At 40.4% G+C, this 19,053-nt stretch overlaps 3 protein-coding genes across 3 annotated transcripts; all 3 read left to right on the forward strand.

Moving 5' to 3' along the window:
- The first annotated feature begins 2,493 nt into the window (after window positions 1-2,493).
- Window positions 2,494-3,589, forward strand: LOC134729581 (ret finger protein-like 4A). Its single transcript, XM_063599709.1, has 2 exons — window positions 2,494-2,548; window positions 3,006-3,589. Exons 1-2 carry the CDS (start codon window positions 2,494-2,496, stop codon window positions 3,587-3,589), a joined length of 639 nt encoding a protein of 212 aa, XP_063455779.1.
- Window positions 3,590-6,158: 2,569 nt separating this feature from the next.
- Window positions 6,159-10,340, forward strand: LOC129394798 (ret finger protein-like 4A). Its single transcript, XM_055104230.2, has 2 exons — window positions 6,159-9,251; window positions 9,763-10,340. Exons 1-2 carry the CDS (start codon window positions 8,966-8,968, stop codon window positions 10,338-10,340), a joined length of 864 nt encoding a protein of 287 aa, XP_054960205.1. The 5' UTR covers window positions 6,159-8,965.
- A 2,568-nt stretch (window positions 10,341-12,908) lies between these two features.
- On the forward strand, window positions 12,909-17,093 carry LOC129394799 (ret finger protein-like 4A). The gene is made up of 2 exons (XM_055104231.2): window positions 12,909-16,004; window positions 16,516-17,093. The coding sequence occupies exons 1-2, from the start codon at window positions 15,719-15,721 to the stop codon at window positions 17,091-17,093; spliced, it is 864 nt and encodes a 287-aa protein (XP_054960206.1). The 5' UTR covers window positions 12,909-15,718.
- Window positions 17,094-19,053: the final 1,960 nt, after the last annotated feature.

The raw sequence follows: 19,053 nt of genomic DNA on the forward strand, positions 1-19,053 counted from the left end.
ATTGAAATACTATACACCCTGTCCTATGATGGCAACAGAGTCAAATTGGAAATCAATAAGAGGAAGAAATCCATAAATTCTTCACATACATGTAAATTAAACAACCACTTCTAAATAAAATGATCAAATATGAAATGACAATGGAAATTACAGCTATGCTGAGTTGAATGAAAAGCACACATTTCCAAAATTTCTAGATGCGGTTGAAGCTCACTGAGAAACTCCTAATAGGAAGAAAATACCATAATCAATCACCTTAATTTCTACTTGAACTTACTTCACTAAGAGCAATTCAATTGTCAGCATTTTGATCAAAACCATCTGACAAGTGTCTGGGAAGTTCCAGACATTCTCACATCTTCGTGTCTTCTTCTGAGCCCTCTAAACGGTTGCAACCTCTGCCCGTTACCCAGTTCCAAAGTCGCTTCCACATTTTCAGGTACCTCAATAGCAGTGCCTCACTCCTGGTACCAATATTCTATATCAGTTCATTTTCACAGTGCTCTAAAGAAGTACCGGAGACTGGGTAATTTATGAAGAAAAGAGGTTTCATTAATTTATAGTTCTGCAGGTCGCACGGGGTACATCACTGGGTGGCCTCGGGAAACTGAACAATCATGGAGGAAGGCAAATGGGAAGCGTACATGAGAGCGGGCAAGGAAACTTTACCACTGTCTTAGTAGAAGCCAGCGGAGCTGCTTTCTGTGAAAAGATGCAATTGGAAAAGAGGTGGAAAGTATCTAACACCCAAACCAACCCCACCAGTGTGCCAGCAATCCTAAGACGCTCTTCTCTAATTCTGAACGGAAGAACTCCGCTTCCAAGACATGAGCATGAATGCAATTCCAGGCTGCAAGATATTTTGGGAGAATATTAGAGAGGCAAATCAACCCACTGGGCTTGGTGCTTTCCACAACTGAGGCCACCTGGTATTCCCAAAGAGAACAGAAATTTTGTTCAAGCTTTACTGAAAGCAGATAAAAATTAAAAGATGTGAGGGATCAGTGCTCCAGGAACATGGGTCCATAAAATTACAAGCTGGAGAATAACTGCTCCCAGAAATGTGAGTATATTTTAAAAGGATTTATATGAGAAAATAAACCAATTAGAATTATGCCAGAAGAGATAAGCATTTTCTCCCTGCATGCATATGTGTAGATACGGTATGTGTGTGTACATGGACATACAGGTGCCAGATTATATTATAGATGCCAATCAATGAAGAAAAGCAATGTGCAAAGATTTCATATAATATATGCACCGCAACGTAGGGATTTGTGTTTCTCAATTTGCCTTCACGAGACAAAAGGAATTGAAAACTGCCTTGGCTTTGAATAGGAAAGAAGAGAATCTAGCAGTCACTAGAGAGTGATTACTGTGGAGATGATTGAATTAAAGACTATTAATTTAATCACACTAATATAATCAAATCCTTTCCCACCTGACCTCCACTTTTACGTTCTTATCCATGAACTCTGATCCCCTATAATATATTTAATACATGAGGAACCCAATTGTGAACATTTTTAAAGAGGAAATGAATCTCATTTTACTTACGTTGTGATGTAAGGGAAATAGAAAGATTGTAACAGTATCTTTTACCTTTCATTTTAGATGCTGCAACTAAAAAGAAAAACCGGACTTTCACTGGCTGACTGATTGTCTGGAAAGCGTTTTGCGATTTCTTTCCTAGGCTTCTTAATTAGAATCTTTACATTATAGAGAAAATGCTTTTGAGAGTTGAGTGTGGTCTGTGGAGTGTCCTATTAGTAACGACTACTGGGTAGGTTTAACTCACCTCTTTTATTGAAATGTGAAAATGTGTTACATTTATAATAGAAAACTCTTTGAAAGTCGCACCGTTCATTTGAGAGGAATTTTAAATGTCACCCCAAATTTTAAGATTTTAATTAATTTTCATTGATTTCCAAATTTTAATCAATAGGCATAATCTTCAAGATCTTATCTAAAAAATATTACATGGCAATATTTTGTCCTTGTTAATTCAAAAATAACACTGAAAACACAATCGTCTTCCTTTACCGTAAAAACCTGTCCAAAAGTAACCATCTCAATGATGGCAGAATGAAATCAGAATCTGATTGGATTAAAAAGGAAAGGGTGTGGCTAAGGTGGGTGGAGACACCCTCTCGTATAAAAGCCCCTGGCAGGCAGCTCTCACTCCAGATCTGAGCTGTCTAGAGAAGCAGCTGGAGGCCAGGGCAGAAACTCCAGAAGGAGAGGTGAGTTCAATCTCTTGGAATTCATTTTCACAAAAGGCGTATGAGAGTCTAGGGGAATGCAATAATGTCTTGATTCCACAAGAGTTGTCTGAGGCCAACTCCATGACAGACACACTGTATTTCTGGAGGATAATGGGACCTCTGCCCTGGTAACAGTTAGGTAAGTCTTAGATTTTCAATACCAAGGCAAGAGACGTGACAATCTCCATTTGCTTGAATTTCATGAGAATTTGGTAGACTTTCTGAAATGATGGACAGAGGTTCGGTGGCGGCGTTATTCAACGTCAGGTTTTCCTATGGGTTTGGTATTGTTTTCCTATTCTCCCCTTCCCACAACCCCTGGCAACCATCATTCTTCTCTTATTTTCTGATTTGTTTTTGGTTCAGTTTTTTGTTCCTTTTAATTCAGAAAGAGAAATGGAAGGAAATGAAAAGCAAACTTTGTTTGCATTATTATTGCAGAAAAGATCTGTCCAGTTGCTGGGACCTACCTCTTCCAGGATGGGGATTCATTATTTCTTTAATTGTTTTGAGACAGTGTCTCGCTCTGTCTGCCAGGCTGCAGTGCAGTGGCTATTTTCTGATTCTATGAGATCAGTCAAGTCAGATTCCACATAACTGACCAAATTTTCCAAATTTTGATTTGGGAAAGAAAGTAGAATAAAAGTAAAAGTGAAGAACGTGTTTAAGTGTTTGCAGTCAAAGGGCAGAGGGAGTCTGTAGTGTGTGTCTTTGCTGAACTCCTGGTTCTTCTTTGCACAGTGGATATGACGTTGGATGTGGACACAGCCAACAACTATCTCATCATTTCTGAAGACCTGAGGAGTTTCCGAAGTGGGGATTTGAGCCAGAATAGGAAGGAGCAAGCTGAGAGGTTCGACACTGCCCTGTGCGTCCTGGGCACCCCTCGCTTCACTTCCGGCCGCCATTACTGGGAGGTGGACGTGGGCACCAGCCAAGTGTGGGATGTGGGTGTGTGCAAGGAATCTGTGAACCGACAGGGGAAGATTGTGCTTTCTTCAGAACACGGCTTCTTGACTGTGGGTTGCAGAGAAGGAAAGGTCTTTGCTGTCAGCTCTGTGCCTATGACTCCTCTCTGGGTGAGTCCCCAGTTGCACAGAGTGGGGATTTTCCTAGATGTAGGTATGAGGTCCATTGCCTTTTACAATGTTAGTGATGGGTGCCATATCTACACATTCATCGAGATTCCTGTTTGCGAGCCATGGCGTCCATTTTTTGCTCATAAACGTGGAAGTCAAGATGATCAGAGCATCCTGAGTATCTGTTCTGTGATCAATCCAGCCAGTGCCAGTGCCCGTGCCCCCGTTTCTTCTGGGGGAAAGTAAATAAACATTTCAACATAATCATCTTTAGGAAGTTTCAGTGCGCCCATAGCCATAGCTAAGAACTTTTCTGCTAGGTACACATAGGTACAAAGGGACAGAAGGGGAAGAGCCATCACTCTGTAAACCATGAACAGAAAGCAATTATATTAATGAGGGGAAAATTACATTGTACTTCAAGTTTGTCATGTTGTTTTCTTTGGGGCTTATGTTTATATTTCTGTTCAATAAATATTTTGAAAATTCAGATTCATTTGCCAATGTTTTCTATTTTCTGCAAGATTAGTGTAGTATGTGTTATGGAAGTTATGAACTAAATAATACTTTGAATGTGACCCAACACAGTAACTGAATTTCAAATCAGAAGGACCTATGAATACGGCAAAATTATATATGTTCATGTATTCAGTTTAACCCAACAACTGAACACTGACATTCATTTCAAGTGCACACTGAGTGTTTGCCACGAATATGTGTGGGCTTAGAGAGATCTCATTAGCTTTAAAATTGAAATACTATACACCCTCTCCTATGACGGCAACAGAGTCAAATTGGAAATCAGTAACAGGAAGAAATCCATAAATTCTCCACATACATGCAAATTAAATAACCACTTCGAAATAAAATGATCAAATATGAAATGACAATGGAAATTACAGCTATCCTGAGTTGAATGAAAAGCACACATTTCCAAAATTTCTAGATGCGGTTGAAGCTCACTGAGAAACTCCTAATAGGAAGAAAATATCGTAATCAATCACCTTAATTTCTACTTGCACTTACTTCACTAAGAGCAATTCAATTGTCAGCATTTTGATCAAAACCATCTGACAAGTATCTGGGCAGTTCCAGACATTCTCACATCTTCCTGTCTTCTTCTGAGCCCTCCAAACGGTTGCAACCTTTGCCCGTTACCCAGTTCCAAAGTCGCTTCCACATTTTCAGGTACCTCAATAGCAGTGCCTCACTCCTGGTACCAATATTCTATATCAGTTCATTCTCACACTGCTCTAAAGAACTACCGGAGACTGGGTAATTTATGAAGAAAAGAGGTTTCATTAATTTATAGTTCTGCAGGTCGCACGGGGAACATCACTGGGTGGCCTCGGGAAACTGAACAATCATGGAGGAAGGCAAAGGGGAAGCGTACATGAGAGCGGCCAAGGAAACTTTACCACTGTCTTAGTAGAAGCCAGCGGAGCTGCTTTCTGTGAAAAGATGCAATTGGAAAAGAGGTGTAAAATATCTAACACCCAAACCAACCCCACCAGTGTGCCAGCAATCCTAAGACGCTCTTCTCTAATTCTGAACGGAAGAACTCCGCTTCCAAGACATGAGCATGAATGCAATTCCAGGCTGTAAGATATTTTGGGAGAATATTAGAGAGGCAAATCAACCCACTGGGCTTGGTGCTTTCCACAACTGAGGCCACCTGGTATTCCCAAAGAGAACAGAAATTTTGTTCAAGCTTTACTGAAAGCAGATAAAAATTAAAAGATGTGAGGGATCAGTGCTCCAGGAACATGGGTCCGTAAAATTACAAGCTGGAGAATAACTGCTCCCAGAAATGTGAGTATATTTTAAAAGGATTTATATGAGAAAATAAACCAATTAGTATTATGCGAGAAGAGATAAGCGTTTTCTCCCTGCATGCATATGTGTAGATACGGTATGTGTGTGTACATGGACATACAGGTGGCAGATTATATTATAGATGCCAATCAATGAAGAAATGCAATGTGCAAGGATTTCATCTAATATATGCACCGCAACGTAGAGATTTGTGTTTCTCAATTGGCCTTCACGAGACAAAAGGAATTGAGAACTGCCTTGGCTTTGAATAGGAAAGAAGAGATCTAGCAATCACTAGACAGTGACTACTGTGGAGATGATTGAATTAAAGACTGTTAATTTAATCACATTAATGTAATCAAATCCTTTCCCACCTGACCTCCAGTCTCCCACTTTTACGTTCTTATCCATGAACTCTGATCCCCTATAATATATTTAATACATGAGGAACCCAATTGTGAACATTTTCAAAGAGGAAATGAATCTCATTTTACTTATGTTGTGATGTAAGGGAAATAGAAAGATTGTAACAGTATCTTTTACCTTTCATTTTAGATGCTGCAACTAAAAAGAAAAACCGGACTTTCACTGGCTGAATGATTGTCTGGAAACCGTTTTGGGATTTCTTTCCTAAGCTTCTTAATTAGAATCTTTACATTATAGAGAAAATGTTTTTGAGAGTTGAGTGTGGTCTGTGGAGTGTCCTGTTAGTAACGACTACTGGGTAGGTTTAACTCACCTCTTTTATTGAAATGTGAAAAGGTGTTACGTTTATAATAGAAAACTCTTTGAAAGTCGCACCGTTCATTTGAGAGGAATTTTAAATGTCACCCCAAATTTTAAGATTTTAATTAATTTTAATTGATTTCCAAATTTTAATCAATAGGCATAATATTCAAGATCTTATATAAAGATTATTGCATGGCAATATTTTGTCCTTGTTAATGAAAAACTAACACTGAAAACACAATCCTCTTCTTTTATGGTAAAAACCTGTCCAAAAGTAACCATCTCAATGATGGCAGAATGAAATCAGAATCTGATTGGATTAAAAAGGAGGGAAAGGGTGTGGCTAAGGTGGGTGGAGAGATCCTCTCCTATAAAAGCTGCTGGCAGCCAGCTCTCACTCCAGATCTGAGCTGTCCGCAGAAGCAGCTGGAGACCAGGGGAGAAACTCCAGAAGGAGAGGTGAGTTCAATCTCTTGGAATTCATTTTTACAAAAGGCGTATGAGAGTCTAGGGGAATGCAATAATGTCTTGATTCCACAAGAGTTGTCTGAGGCCAACTCCATGACAGACACACTGTATTTCTGGAGGATAATGGGACCTCTGCCCTGGTAACAGTTACGTAAGTCTTAGATTTTCAGTACCAAGGCAAGAGACGTGACAATCTCCATTTGCTTGAATTTCATGAGAATTTGGTAGACTTTCTGAAATGATGGACAGAGGTTCGGTGGCTGCGTTATTCAACCTCTGGTTTTCCTATGGGTTTGGTATTGTTTTCCTATTCTCCCCTTCCCACAACCCCTGGCAACCATCATTCTTCTCTTATTTTCTGATTTTTTTTCTTCAGTTTTTTGTTCCTTTTAATTCAGAAAGAGAAAGGGAAGGAAATGAAAAGCAAAGGTTGTTTAAATTACTATTGCGGAAAAGATCTGGCCGGATGCTGGGACCTACCTCTTCCAGGATGGGGATTCATTATTTCTTTAATTGTTTTGAGACAGTGTCTCGCTCTGTCTGCCAGGCTGGAGTGCAGTGGCTATGTTCTGATTCTATGAGATCAGTCAACTCAGATTCCACATAACTGAGATCATACAGTGTTTACTTCCCTCAGCCTCACTTATTTCACTTCCCATGGTGCCCTTGGCCTTCATCCACATGGGTGAAATGCCAGAATTTCCTTCTTTTTTATGGTAGAATAATCCCATGTATATATCACCATTTCCTCATCCATTTTTCTCTCACAGACTCTGGGGTTGGTTCCATGGCTCTTGTGAATAACGCTGCAGAGAACCTGAGAGTGCAGATGTCTCTTTGACATGCTGACCTCTTTCACGTAGAAACACAGAAGTAGGGTTGCTGGAACACAGGCAGTTCTATTCTTCATGTTTTCAGAAACCTCCCTACTATTTTCTGTAGTGGTTGTACCATTTTCTTTCCCACCAACCGTGCACAAGGGTTCCCCTTTCTACACATTCTTACCAACACTTATCTTTTGTCTTTTTGATCATAGACATCCTAGCAGAGAGGGGGTAATATGTCATCGCGGTTTTGTTGCTGGAAGGCTCAGGAGGCTCTCTGGATGCCAGAGAGACCCCAGACCCAGCCAGTTTCCAGGTTCTGGATGCTATCGGGAGAACGAATTCAGGGATGAGCCAGAATGAAGTGAAAGGCGAGAAGTTTCTATTCCAGAGCAAAAGCACACTGTTAGGAGAGAAGTGTGGGCGTGATTCTGAAAGCTGGTGGCGCTCAATGGAGTTCGGGGTTTCTATTTTTGTCAGTCCTTGTAAATAGGACGTGAGCTAATCATTAGGTTTTCTAGGAAAAAAGCAGAGATTTTTTAGAATTGGTGAGGTACCCATTTTTGTACTACATATGGGCATGCTGGGGTCAGCCGTGACACTGCAGAGTGTGTGATTTCGTGTGGTAATGACCATGGTCATTACTGTGGCAATGCTTTCAACGAGCTTCACTCCCTCCGGTTTTTTAGCACCTCATGAGCCCAGGTTCCTCCTTGTCCTTGTAATTTTAATGACAAGTGGCTAATTTTAAGAGCCACTGTTTTGGTCTTATGTGAAACTGTCACTGGATACGTTCTCCATTCTCTTGTGACCACACAGTATTCCTGTCTCAGTTTAAATTGCATTTCTCGCATGGTGAGTCAAGTTGAGCTTGTTCTTCAGTACTTGCTGGTCATTGGTGTGTGCTTTTCAGAGAAATATCTATTCAGATTTTTGCCCACTGGAATTTGGATTATTTTGGCTTTTTTTTCTTTTTGCTACGGCCTTGAAAATATTCCTCATATATTTTGAATATTAATCCACTGTCATATATATGGCTGCTTGTTTGGTTTCTTTTAGTTTTTTTTTTTTGCTTTTTTTTTTTTCCCGCTATGCAGAAGATTCAGTTTTACCTGGTACGACTTACTTGTATTTTGTGTCTTGTCCTTTTGGTGTGCTATCAGGGTTTTCACCACATCCACTTTGCACAGTTGGGGAAGTAGAAGGTCTTCAAATGGACTCCAGCACTGTCCAATAGAAACATAAGATAACCCATATATGTAATTGTAAATTCATTTTCTGGTAGTCATTAAAATAGAACAAAACAAACCTAATGAATTTTAACTCAAAATATACTATCGTTTAACATGTGAGCAACTTTCAACGCTCTCGAGCAGATAGTTTACGTTCTCTTTTCCCCCTTATGTCTTCAAAAATAAGAGTGTATTTGGCTCACAGCACATCTCCATTCAGATACGCCCCATTTCAGGTCTCAATAGCCATTTGTCACTGGTGGCTACCATATCAAACAGCTCAGGTCTAGACTCCTTTACTCTTTCAACTCAAAGTCTTTTGGTGAATCATGCCCTTTATTCCAATGAGTATTACAGATATTAGAAATTCAGGACCTCAAGTCATTGACATTTGTATTCATGTTGTGTCTTCATCACTAGCAGTAGTGATTTTAAGTATCGTGCCATGATAGCTCCATGCATGTAAAGATAAAAGCCCCAGACACTATCAGCTGTTCATTCAGCTCGTGGAAATTCTAATTCCGTGTTCATTTTTTTTTCTATAGACATCTGCCATGGCTGAGCACTTCAAACAGGTCATTAGATGTCCTGTCTGCCTGAAAGATCTTGAAGAAGCCGTGCAACTGAAATGTGGATATGCCTGCTGCCTCCAGTGCCTCAATTCACTCCAGAAGGAGCCCGATGGGGAAGGTTTACTGTGCCGTTTCTGCTCTGTGGTCTCTCAGAAGGATGACATCAAGCCCAAGTACAAGCTGAGGGCGCTGGTTTCCATCATCAAGGAACTAGAGCCCAAGCTGAAAAAGGTTCTAACAATGAACCCAAGGATGAGGAAGTTTCAAGGTAAGGAATCTATAGGACCTGCCACAATCCATAAAAGGCACTGGGAAAACGACTTTCAAACATTTCTTCATTAAACATAGGCATTAGCAGGATATGTAGCATCTAAAACTTCCATGCTTCACAAACAACAGCAGTTCTCACCTTTGCGTAGAGATTTTCATGGAATCTGTGCAAGTTTGTAGAATACTTTGGAGAGCAAGCTACTGTCTTCTTTCATGTATCGTGTGTGCTAAATGGAAAACTAATTTTCATCAAATTATCCACTAACTTATTTGGAGAGGCATTTCCAATATGGATAAGGTGGACTTGTTACAATGATCATATTCATGTAATCTGTAGATAAAATTGAACCTCCTCAGGTGGCCAAACAAGTTTCCCCAGGAAATTTTGATTTGGGAAAGAAAGTAGAATAAGAGTAAAAGTGAATAATGCGTTTAAGTGTTTGCAGTCAAAGGCCAGTGGGAGTCTGTAGAGTGTGTCTTTGCTGAAATCCTGGTTCTTCTTTGCACAGTGGATATGACGTTCGATGTGGACACAGCCAACAACTATCTCATCATTTCTGAAGACCTGAGGAGTTTCCGAAGTGGGGATTTGAGCCAGAATAGGAAGGAGCAAGCTGAGAGGTTCGACACTACCCTGTGCGTCCTGGGCACCCCTCGCTTCACTTCCGGCCGCCATTACTGGGAGGTGGACGTGGGCACCAGCCAAGTGTGGGATGTGGGCGTGTGCAAGGAATCTGTGAACCGACAGGGGATGATTGAGCTTTCTTCAGAACACGGCTTCTTGACTGTGGGTTGCAGAGAAGGAAATGTCTTTGCTGCCAGCACTGTGCCTATGACTCCTCTCTGGGTGAGTCCCCAGTTGCACAGAGTGGGGATTTTCCTGGATGTAGGTATGAGGTCCATTGCCTTTTACAATGTTAGTGATGGGTGCCATATCTACACATTCATCGAGATTCCTGTTTGCGAGCCATGGCGTCCATTTTTTGCTCATCAACGTGGAAGTCAAGATGATCAGAGCATCCTGAATATCTGTCCTGTGATCAATCCAGCCAGTGCCAGTGCCCCCGTTTCTTCTGGGGGAAAGTAAATAAACATTTCAACATAATCATCTTTAGGAAGTTTCAGTGCGCCCATAGCCATAGCTAAGAACTTTTCTGCTAGGTACACATAGGTACAAAGGGACAGAAGGGGAAGAGCCATCACTCTGTAAACCATGAACAGAAAGCAATTATATTAATGAGGGGAAAATTACATTGTACTTCAAGTTTGTCATGTTGTTTTCTTTGGGGCTTATGTTTATATTTCTGTTCAATAAATATTTTGAAAATTCAGATTCATTTGCCAATGTTTTCTATTTTCTGCAAGATTAGTGTAGTATGTGTTATGGAAGTTATGAACTAAATAATACTTTGAATGTGACCCAACACAGTAACTGAATTTCAAATCAGAAGTACCTATGAATACGGCAAAATTATATATGTTCATGTATTCAGTTTAACCCAACAACTGAACACTGACATTCATTTCAAGTGCACACTGAGTGTTTGCCACGAATATGTGTGGGCTTAGAGAGATCTCATTAGCTTTAAAATTGAAATACTATACACCCTCTCCTATGACGGCAACAGAGTCAAATTGGAAATCAGTAACAGGAAGAAATCCATAAATTCTCCACATACATGCAAATTAAATAACCACTTCGAAATAAAATGATCAAATATGAAATGACAATGGAAATTACAGCTATCCTGAGTTGAATGAAAAGCACACATTTCCAAAATTTCTAGATGCGGTTGAAGCTCACTGAGAAACTCCTAATAGGAAGAAAATATCGTAATCAATCACCTTCATTTCTACTTGCACTTACTTCACTAAGAGCAATTCAATTGTCAGCATTTTGATCAAAACCATCTGACAAGTATCTGGGCAGTTCCAGACATTCTCACATCTTCCTGTCTTCTTCTGAGCCCTCCAAACGGTTGCAACCTTTGCCCGTTACCCAGTTCCAAAGTCGCTTCCACATTTTCAGGTACCTCAATAGCAGTGCCTCACTCCTGGTACCAATATTCTATATCAGTTCATTCTCACACTGCTCTAAAGAACTACCGGAGACTGGGTAATTTATGAAGAAAAGAGGTTTCATTAATTTATAGTTCTGCAGGTCGCACGGGGAACATCACTGGGTGGCCTCGGGAAACTGAACAATCATGGAGGAAGGCAAAGGGGAAGCGTACATGAGAGCGGCCAAGGAAACTTTACCACTGTCTTAGTAGAAGCCAGCGGAGCTGCTTTCTGTGAAAAGATGCAATTGGAAAAGAGGTGTAAAATATCTAACACCCAAACCAACCCCACCAGTGTGCCAGCAATCCTAAGACGCTCTTCTCTAATTCTGAACGGAAGAACTCCGCTTCCAAGACATGAGCATGAATGCAATTCCAGGCTGTAAGATATTTTGGGAGAATATTAGAGAGGCAAATCAACCCACTGGGCTTGGTGCTTTCCACAACTGAGGCCACCTGGTATTCCCAAAGAGAACAGAAATTTTGTTCAAGCTTTACTGAAAGCAGATAAAAATTAAAAGATGTGAGGGATCAGTGCTCCAGGAACATGGGTCCGTAAAATTACAAGCTGGAGAATAACTGCTCCCAGAAATGTGAGTATATTTTAAAAGGATTTATATGAGAAAATAAACCAATTAGAATTATGCGAGAAGAGATAAGCGTTTTCTCCCTGCATGCATATGTGTAGATACGGTATGTGTGTGTACATGGACATACAGGTGGCAGATTATATTATAGATGCCAATCAATGAAGAAATGCAATGTGCAAGGATTTCATCTAATATATGCACCGCAACGTAGAGATTTGTGTTTCTCAATTGGCCTTCACGAGACAAAAGGAATTGAGAACTGCCTTGGCTTTGAATAGGAAAGAAGAGATCTAGCAATCACTAGACAGTGACTACTGTGGAGATGATTGAATTAAAGACTGTTAATTTAATCACATTAATGTAATCAAATCCTTTCCCACCTGACCTCCAGTCTCCCACTTTTACGTTCTTATCCATGAACTCTGATCCCCTATAATATATTTAATACATGAGGAACCCAATTGTGAACATTTTCAAAGAGGAAATGAATCTCATTTTACTTATGTTGTGATGTAAGGGAAATAGAAAGATTGTAACAGTATCTTTTACCTTTCATTTTAGATGCTGCAACTAAAAAGAAAAACCGGACTTTCACTGGCTGAATGATTGTCTGGAAACCGTTTTGGGATTTCTTTCCTAAGCTTCTTAATTAGAATCTTTACATTATAGAGAAAATGTTTTTGAGAGTTGAGTGTGGTCTGTGGAGTGTCCTGTTAGTAACGACTACTGGGTAGGTTTAACTCACCTCTTTTATTGAAATGTGAAAAGGTGTTACGTTTATAATAGAAAACTCTTTGAAAGTCGCACCGTTCATTTGAGAGGAATTTTAAATGTCACCCCAAATTTTAAGATTTTAATTAATTTTAATTGATTTCCAAATTTTAATCAATAGGCATAATATTCAAGATATTATATAAAGATTATTGCATGGCAATATTTTGTCCTTGTTAATGAAAAACTAACACTGAAAACACAATCCTCTTCTTTTATGGTAAAAACCTGTCCAAAAGTAACCATCTCAATGATGGCAGAATGAAATCAGAATCTGATTGGATTAAAAAGGAGGGAAAGGGTGTGGCTAAGGTGGGTGGAGAGATCCTCTCCTATAAAAGCTGCTGGCAGCCAGCTCTCACTCCAGATCTGAGCTGTCCGCAGAAGCAGCTGGAGACCAGGGGAGAAACTCCAGAAGGAGAGGTGAGTTCAATCTCTTGGAATTCATTTTTACAAAAGGCGTATGAGAGTCTAGGGGAATGCAATAATGTCTTGATTCCACAAGAGTTGTCTGAGGCCAACTCCATGACAGACACACTGTATTTCTGGAGGATAATGGGACCTCTGCCCTGGTAACAGTTACGTAAGTCTTAGATTTTCAGTACCAAGGCAAGAGACGTGACAATCTCCATTTGCTTGAATTTCATCAGAATTTGGTAGACTTTCTGAAATGATGGACAGAGGTTCGGTGGCTGCGTTATTCAACCTCTGGTTTTCCTATGGGTTTGGTATTGTTTTCCTATTCTCCCCTTCCCACAACCCCTGGCAACCATCATTCTTCTCTTATTTTCTGATTTTTTTTCTTCAGTTTTTTGTTCCTTTTAATTCAGAAAGAGAAAGGGAAGGAAATGAAAAGCAAAGGTTGTTTAAATTACTATTGCGGAAAAGATCTGGCCGGATGCTGGGACCTACCTCTTCCAGGATGGGGATTCATTATTTCTTTAATTGTTTTGAGACAGTGTCTCGCTCTGTCTGCCAGGCTGGAGTGCAGTGGCTATGTTCTGATTCTATGAGATCAGTCAACTCAGATTCCACATAACTGAGATCATACAGTGTTTACTTCCCTCAGCCTCACTTATTTCACTTCCCATGGTGCCCTCGGCCTTCATCCACATGGGTGAAATGCCAGAATTTCCTTCTTTTTTATGGTAGGATAATCCCATGTATATATCACCATTTCCTCATCCATTTTTCTCTCACAGACTCTGGGGTTGGTTCCATGGCTCTTGTGAATAACGCTGCAGAGAACCTGAGAGTGCAGATGTCTCTTTGACATGCTGACCTCTTTCACGTAGAAACACAGAAGTAGGGTTGCTGGAACACAGGCAGTTCTATTCTTCATGTTTTCAGAAACCTCCCTACTATTTTCTGTAGTGGTTGTACCATTTTCTTTCCCACCAACCGTGCACAAGGGTTCCCCTTTCTACACATTCTTACCAACACTTATCTTTTGTCTTTTTGATCATAGACATCCTAGCAGAGAGGGGGTAATATGTCATCGCGGTTTTGTTGCTGGAAGGCTCAGGAGGCTCTCTGGATGCCAGAGAGACCCCAGACCCAGCCAGTTTCCAGGTTCTGGATGCTATCGGGAGAACGAATTCAGGGATGAGCCAGAATGAAGTGAAAGGCGAGAAGTTTCTATTCCAGAGCAAAAGCACACTGTTAGGAGAGAAGTGTGGGCGTGATTCTGAAAGCTGGTGGCGCTCAATGGAGTTCGGGGTTTCTATTTTTGTCAGTCCTTGTAAATAGGACGTGAGCTAATCATTAGGTTTTCTAGGAAAAAAGCAGAGATTTTTTAGAATTGGTGAGGTACCCATTTTTGTACTACATATGGGCATGCTGGGGTCAGCCGTGACACTGCAGAGTGTGTGATTTCGTGTGGTAATGACCATGGTCATTACTGTGGCAATGCTTTCAACGAGCTTCACTCCCTCCGGTTTTTTAGCACCTCATGAGCCCAGGTTCCTCCTTGTCCTTGTAATTTTAATGACAAGTGGCTAATTTTAAAAGCCACTGTTTTGGTCTTATGTGAAACTGTCACTGGATACGTTCTCCATTCTCTTGTGACCACACAGTATTCCTGTCTCAGTTTAAATTGCATTTCTCGCATGGTGAGTCAAGTTGAGCTTGTTCTTCAGTACTTGCTGGTCATTGGTGTGTGCTTTTCAGAGAAATATCTATTCAGATTTTTGCCCACTGGAATTTGGATTATTTTGGCTTTTTTTTCTTTTTGCTACGGCCTTGAAAATATTCCTCATATATTTTGAATATTAATCCACTGTCATATATATGGCTGCTTGTTTGGTTTCTTTTAGTTTTTTTTTTTTTTGCTTTTTTTTTTTTCCCGCTATGCAGAAGATTCAGTTTTACCTGGTACGACTTACTTGTATTTTGTGTCTTGTCCTTTTGGTGTGCTATCAGGGTTTTCACCACATCCACTTTGCACAGTTGGGGAAGTAGAAGGTCTTCAAATGGACTCCAGCACTGTCCAATAGAAACATAAGATAACCCATATATGTAATTGTAAATTCATTTTCTGGTAGTCATTAAAATAGAACAAAACAAACCTAATGAATTTTAACTCAAAATATACTATCGTTTAACATGTGAGCAACTTTCAACGCTCTCGAGCAGATAGTTTACGTTCTCTTTTCCCCCTTATGTCTTCAAAAATAAGAGTGTATTTGGCTCACAGCACATCTCCATTCAGATACGCCCCATTTCAGGTCTCAATAGCCATTTGTCACTGGTGGCTACCATATCAAACAGCTCAGGTCTAGACTCCTTTACTCTTTCAACTCAAAGTCTTTTGGTGAATCATGCCCTTTATTCCAATGAGTATTACAGATATTAGAAATTCAGGACCTCAAGTCATTGACATTTGTATTCATGTTGTGTCTTCATCACTAGCAGTAGTGATTTTAAGTATCGTGCCATGATAGCTCCATGCATGTAAAGATAAAAGCCCCAGACACTATCAGCTGTTCATTCAGCTCGTGGAAATTCTAATTCCGTGTTCATTTTTTTTTCTATAGACATCTGCCATGGCTGAGCACTTCAAACAGGTCATTAGATGTCCTGTCTGCCTGAAAGATCTTGAAGAAGCCGTGCAACTGAAATGTGGATATGCCTGCTGCCTCCAGTGCCTCAATTCACTCCAGAAGGAGCCCGATGGGGAAGGTTTACTGTGCCGTTTCTGCTCTGTGGTCTCTCAGAAGGATGACATCAAGCCCAAGTACAAGCTGAGGGCGCTGGTTTCCATCATCAAGGAACTAGAGCCCAAGCTGAAAAAGGTTCTAACAATGAACCCAAGGATGAGGAAGTTTCAAGGTAAGGAATCTATAGGACCTGCCACAATCCATAAAAGGCACTGGGAAAACGACTTTCAAACATTTCTTCATTAAACATAGGCATTAGCAGGATATGTAGCATCTAAAACTTCCATGCTTCACAAACAACAGCAGTTCTCACCTTTGCGTAGAGATTTTCATGGAATCTGTGCAAGTTTGTAGAATACTTTGGAGAGCAAGCTACTGTCTTCTTTCATGTATCGTGTGTGCTAAATGGAAAACTAATTTTCATCAAATTATCCACTAACTTATTTGGAGAGGCATTTCCAATATGGATAAGGTGGACTTGTTACAATGATCATATTCATGTAATCTGTAGATAAAATTGAACCTCCTCAGGTGGCCAAACAAGTTTCCCCAGGAAACTTTGATTTGGGAAAGAAAGTAGAATAAGAGTAAAAGTGAATAATGCGTTTAAGTGTTTGCAGTCAAAGGCCAGTGGGAGTCTGTAGAGTGTGTCTTTGCTGAAATCCTGGTTCTTCTTTGCACAGTGGATATGACGTTCGATGTGGACACAGCCAACAACTATCTCATCATTTCTGAAGACCTGAGGAGTTTCCGAAGTGGGGATTTGAGCCAGAATAGGAAGGAGCAAGCTGAGAGGTTCGACACTACCCTGTGCGTCCTGGGCACCCCTCGCTTCACTTCCGGCCGCCATTACTGGGAGGTGGACGTGGGCACCAGCCAAGTGTGGGATGTGGGCGTGTGCAAGGAATCTGTGAACCGACAGGGGATGATTGAGCTTTCTTCAGAACACGGCTTCTTGACTGTGGGTTGCAGAGAAGGAAATGTCTTTGCTGCCAGCACTGTGCCTATGACTCCTCTCTGGGTGAGTCCCCAGTTGCACAGAGTGGGGATTTTCCTGGATGTAGGTATGAGGTCCATTGCCTTTTACAATGTTAGTGATGGGTGCCATATCTACACATTCATCGAGATTCCTGTTTGCGAGCCATGGCGTCCATTTTTTGCTCATCAACGTGGAAGTCAAGATGATCAGAGCATCCTGAATATCTGTCCTGTGATCAATCCAGCCAGTGCCAGTGCCCCCGTTTCTTCTGGGGGAAAGTAAATAAACATTTCAACATAATCATCTTTAGGAAGTTTCAGTGCGCCCATAGCCATAGCTAAGAACTTTTCTGCTAGGTACACATAGGTACAAAGGGACAGAAGGGGAAGAGCCATCACTCTGTAAACCATGAACAGAAAGCAATTATATTAATGAGGGGAAAATTACATTGTACTTCAAGTTTGTCATGTTGTTTTCTTTGGGGCTTATGTTTATATTTCTGTTCAATAAATATTTTGAAAATTCAGATTCATTTGCCAATGTTTTCTATTTTCTGCAAGATTAGTGTAGTATGTGTTATGGAAGTTATGAACTAAATAATACTTTGAATGTGACCCAACACAGTAACTGAATTTCAAATCAGAAGGACCTATGAATACGGCAAAATTATATATGTTCATGTATTCAGTTTAACCCAACAACTGAACACTGACATTCATTTCAAGTGCACACTGAGTGTTTGCCACGAATATGTGTGGGCTTAGAGAGATCTCATTAGCTTTAAAATTGAAATACTATACACCCTCTCCTATGACGGCAACAGAGTCAAATTGGAAATCAGTAACAGGAAGAAATCCATAAATTCTCCACATACATGCAAATTAAATAACCACTTCGAAATAAAATGATCAAATATGAAATGACAATGGAAATTACAGCTATCCTGAGTTGAATGAAAAGCACACATTTCCAAAATTTCTAGATGCGGTTGAAGCTCACTGAGAAACTCCTAATAGGAAGAAAATATCGTAATCAATCACCTTAATTTCTACTTGCACTTACTTCACTAAGAGCAATTCAATTGTCAGCATTTTGATCAAAACCATCTGACAAGTATCTGGGCAGTTCCAGACATTCTCACATCTTCCTGTCTTCTTCTGAGCCCTCCAAACGGTTGCAACCTTTGCCCGTTACCCAGTTCCAAAGTCGCTTCCACATTTTCAGGTACCTCAATAGCAGTGCCTCACTCCTGGTACCAATATTCTATATCAGTTCATTCTCACACTGCTCTAAAGAACTACCGGAGACTGGGTAATTTATGAAGAAAAGAGGTTTCATTAATTTATAGTTCTGCAGGTCGCACGGGGAACATCACTGGGTGGCCTCGGGAAACTGAACAATCATGGAGGAAGGCAAAGGGGAAGCGTACATGAGAGCGGCCAAGGAAACTTTACCACTGTCTTAGTAGAAGCCAGCGGAGCTGCTTTCTGTGAAAAGATGCAATTGGAAAAGAGGTGTAAAATATCTAACACCCAAACCAACCCCACCAGTGTGCCAGCAATCCTAAGACGCTCTTCTCTAATTCTGAACGGAAGAACTCCGCTTCCAAGACATGAGCATGAATGCAATTCCAGGCTGTAAGATATTTTGGGAGAATATTAGAGAGGCAAATCAACCCACTGGGCTTGGTGCTTTCCACAACTGAGGCCACCTGGTATTCCCAAAGAGAACAGAAATTTTGTTCAAGCTTTACTGAAAGCAGATAAAAATTAAAAGATGTGAGGGATCAGTGCTCCAGGAACATGGGTCCGTAAAATTACAAGCTGGAGAATAACTGCTCCCAGAAATGTGAGTATATTTTAAAAGGATTTATATGAGAAAATAAACCAATTAGAATTATGCGAGAAGAGATAAGCGTTTTCTCCCTGCATGCATATGTGTAGATACGGTATGTGTGTGTACATGGACATACAGGTGGCAGATTATATTATAGATGCCAATCAATGAAGAAATGCAATGTGCAAGGATTTCATCTAATATATGCACCGCAACGTAGAGATTTGTGTTTCTCAATTGGCCTTCACGAGACAAAAGGAATTGAGAACTGCCTTGGCTTTGAATAGGAAAGAAGAGATCTAGCAATCACTAGACAGTGACTACTGTGGAGATGATTGAATTAAAGACTGTTAATTTAATCACATTAATGTAATCAAATCCTTTCCCACCTGACCTCCAGTCTCCC

This window comes from Pan paniscus, chromosome 20 (genome assembly GCF_029289425.2).
Source record: "Pan paniscus chromosome 20, NHGRI_mPanPan1-v2.0_pri, whole genome shotgun sequence".
Taxonomy (NCBI): domain Eukaryota; kingdom Metazoa; phylum Chordata; class Mammalia; order Primates; family Hominidae; genus Pan; species Pan paniscus.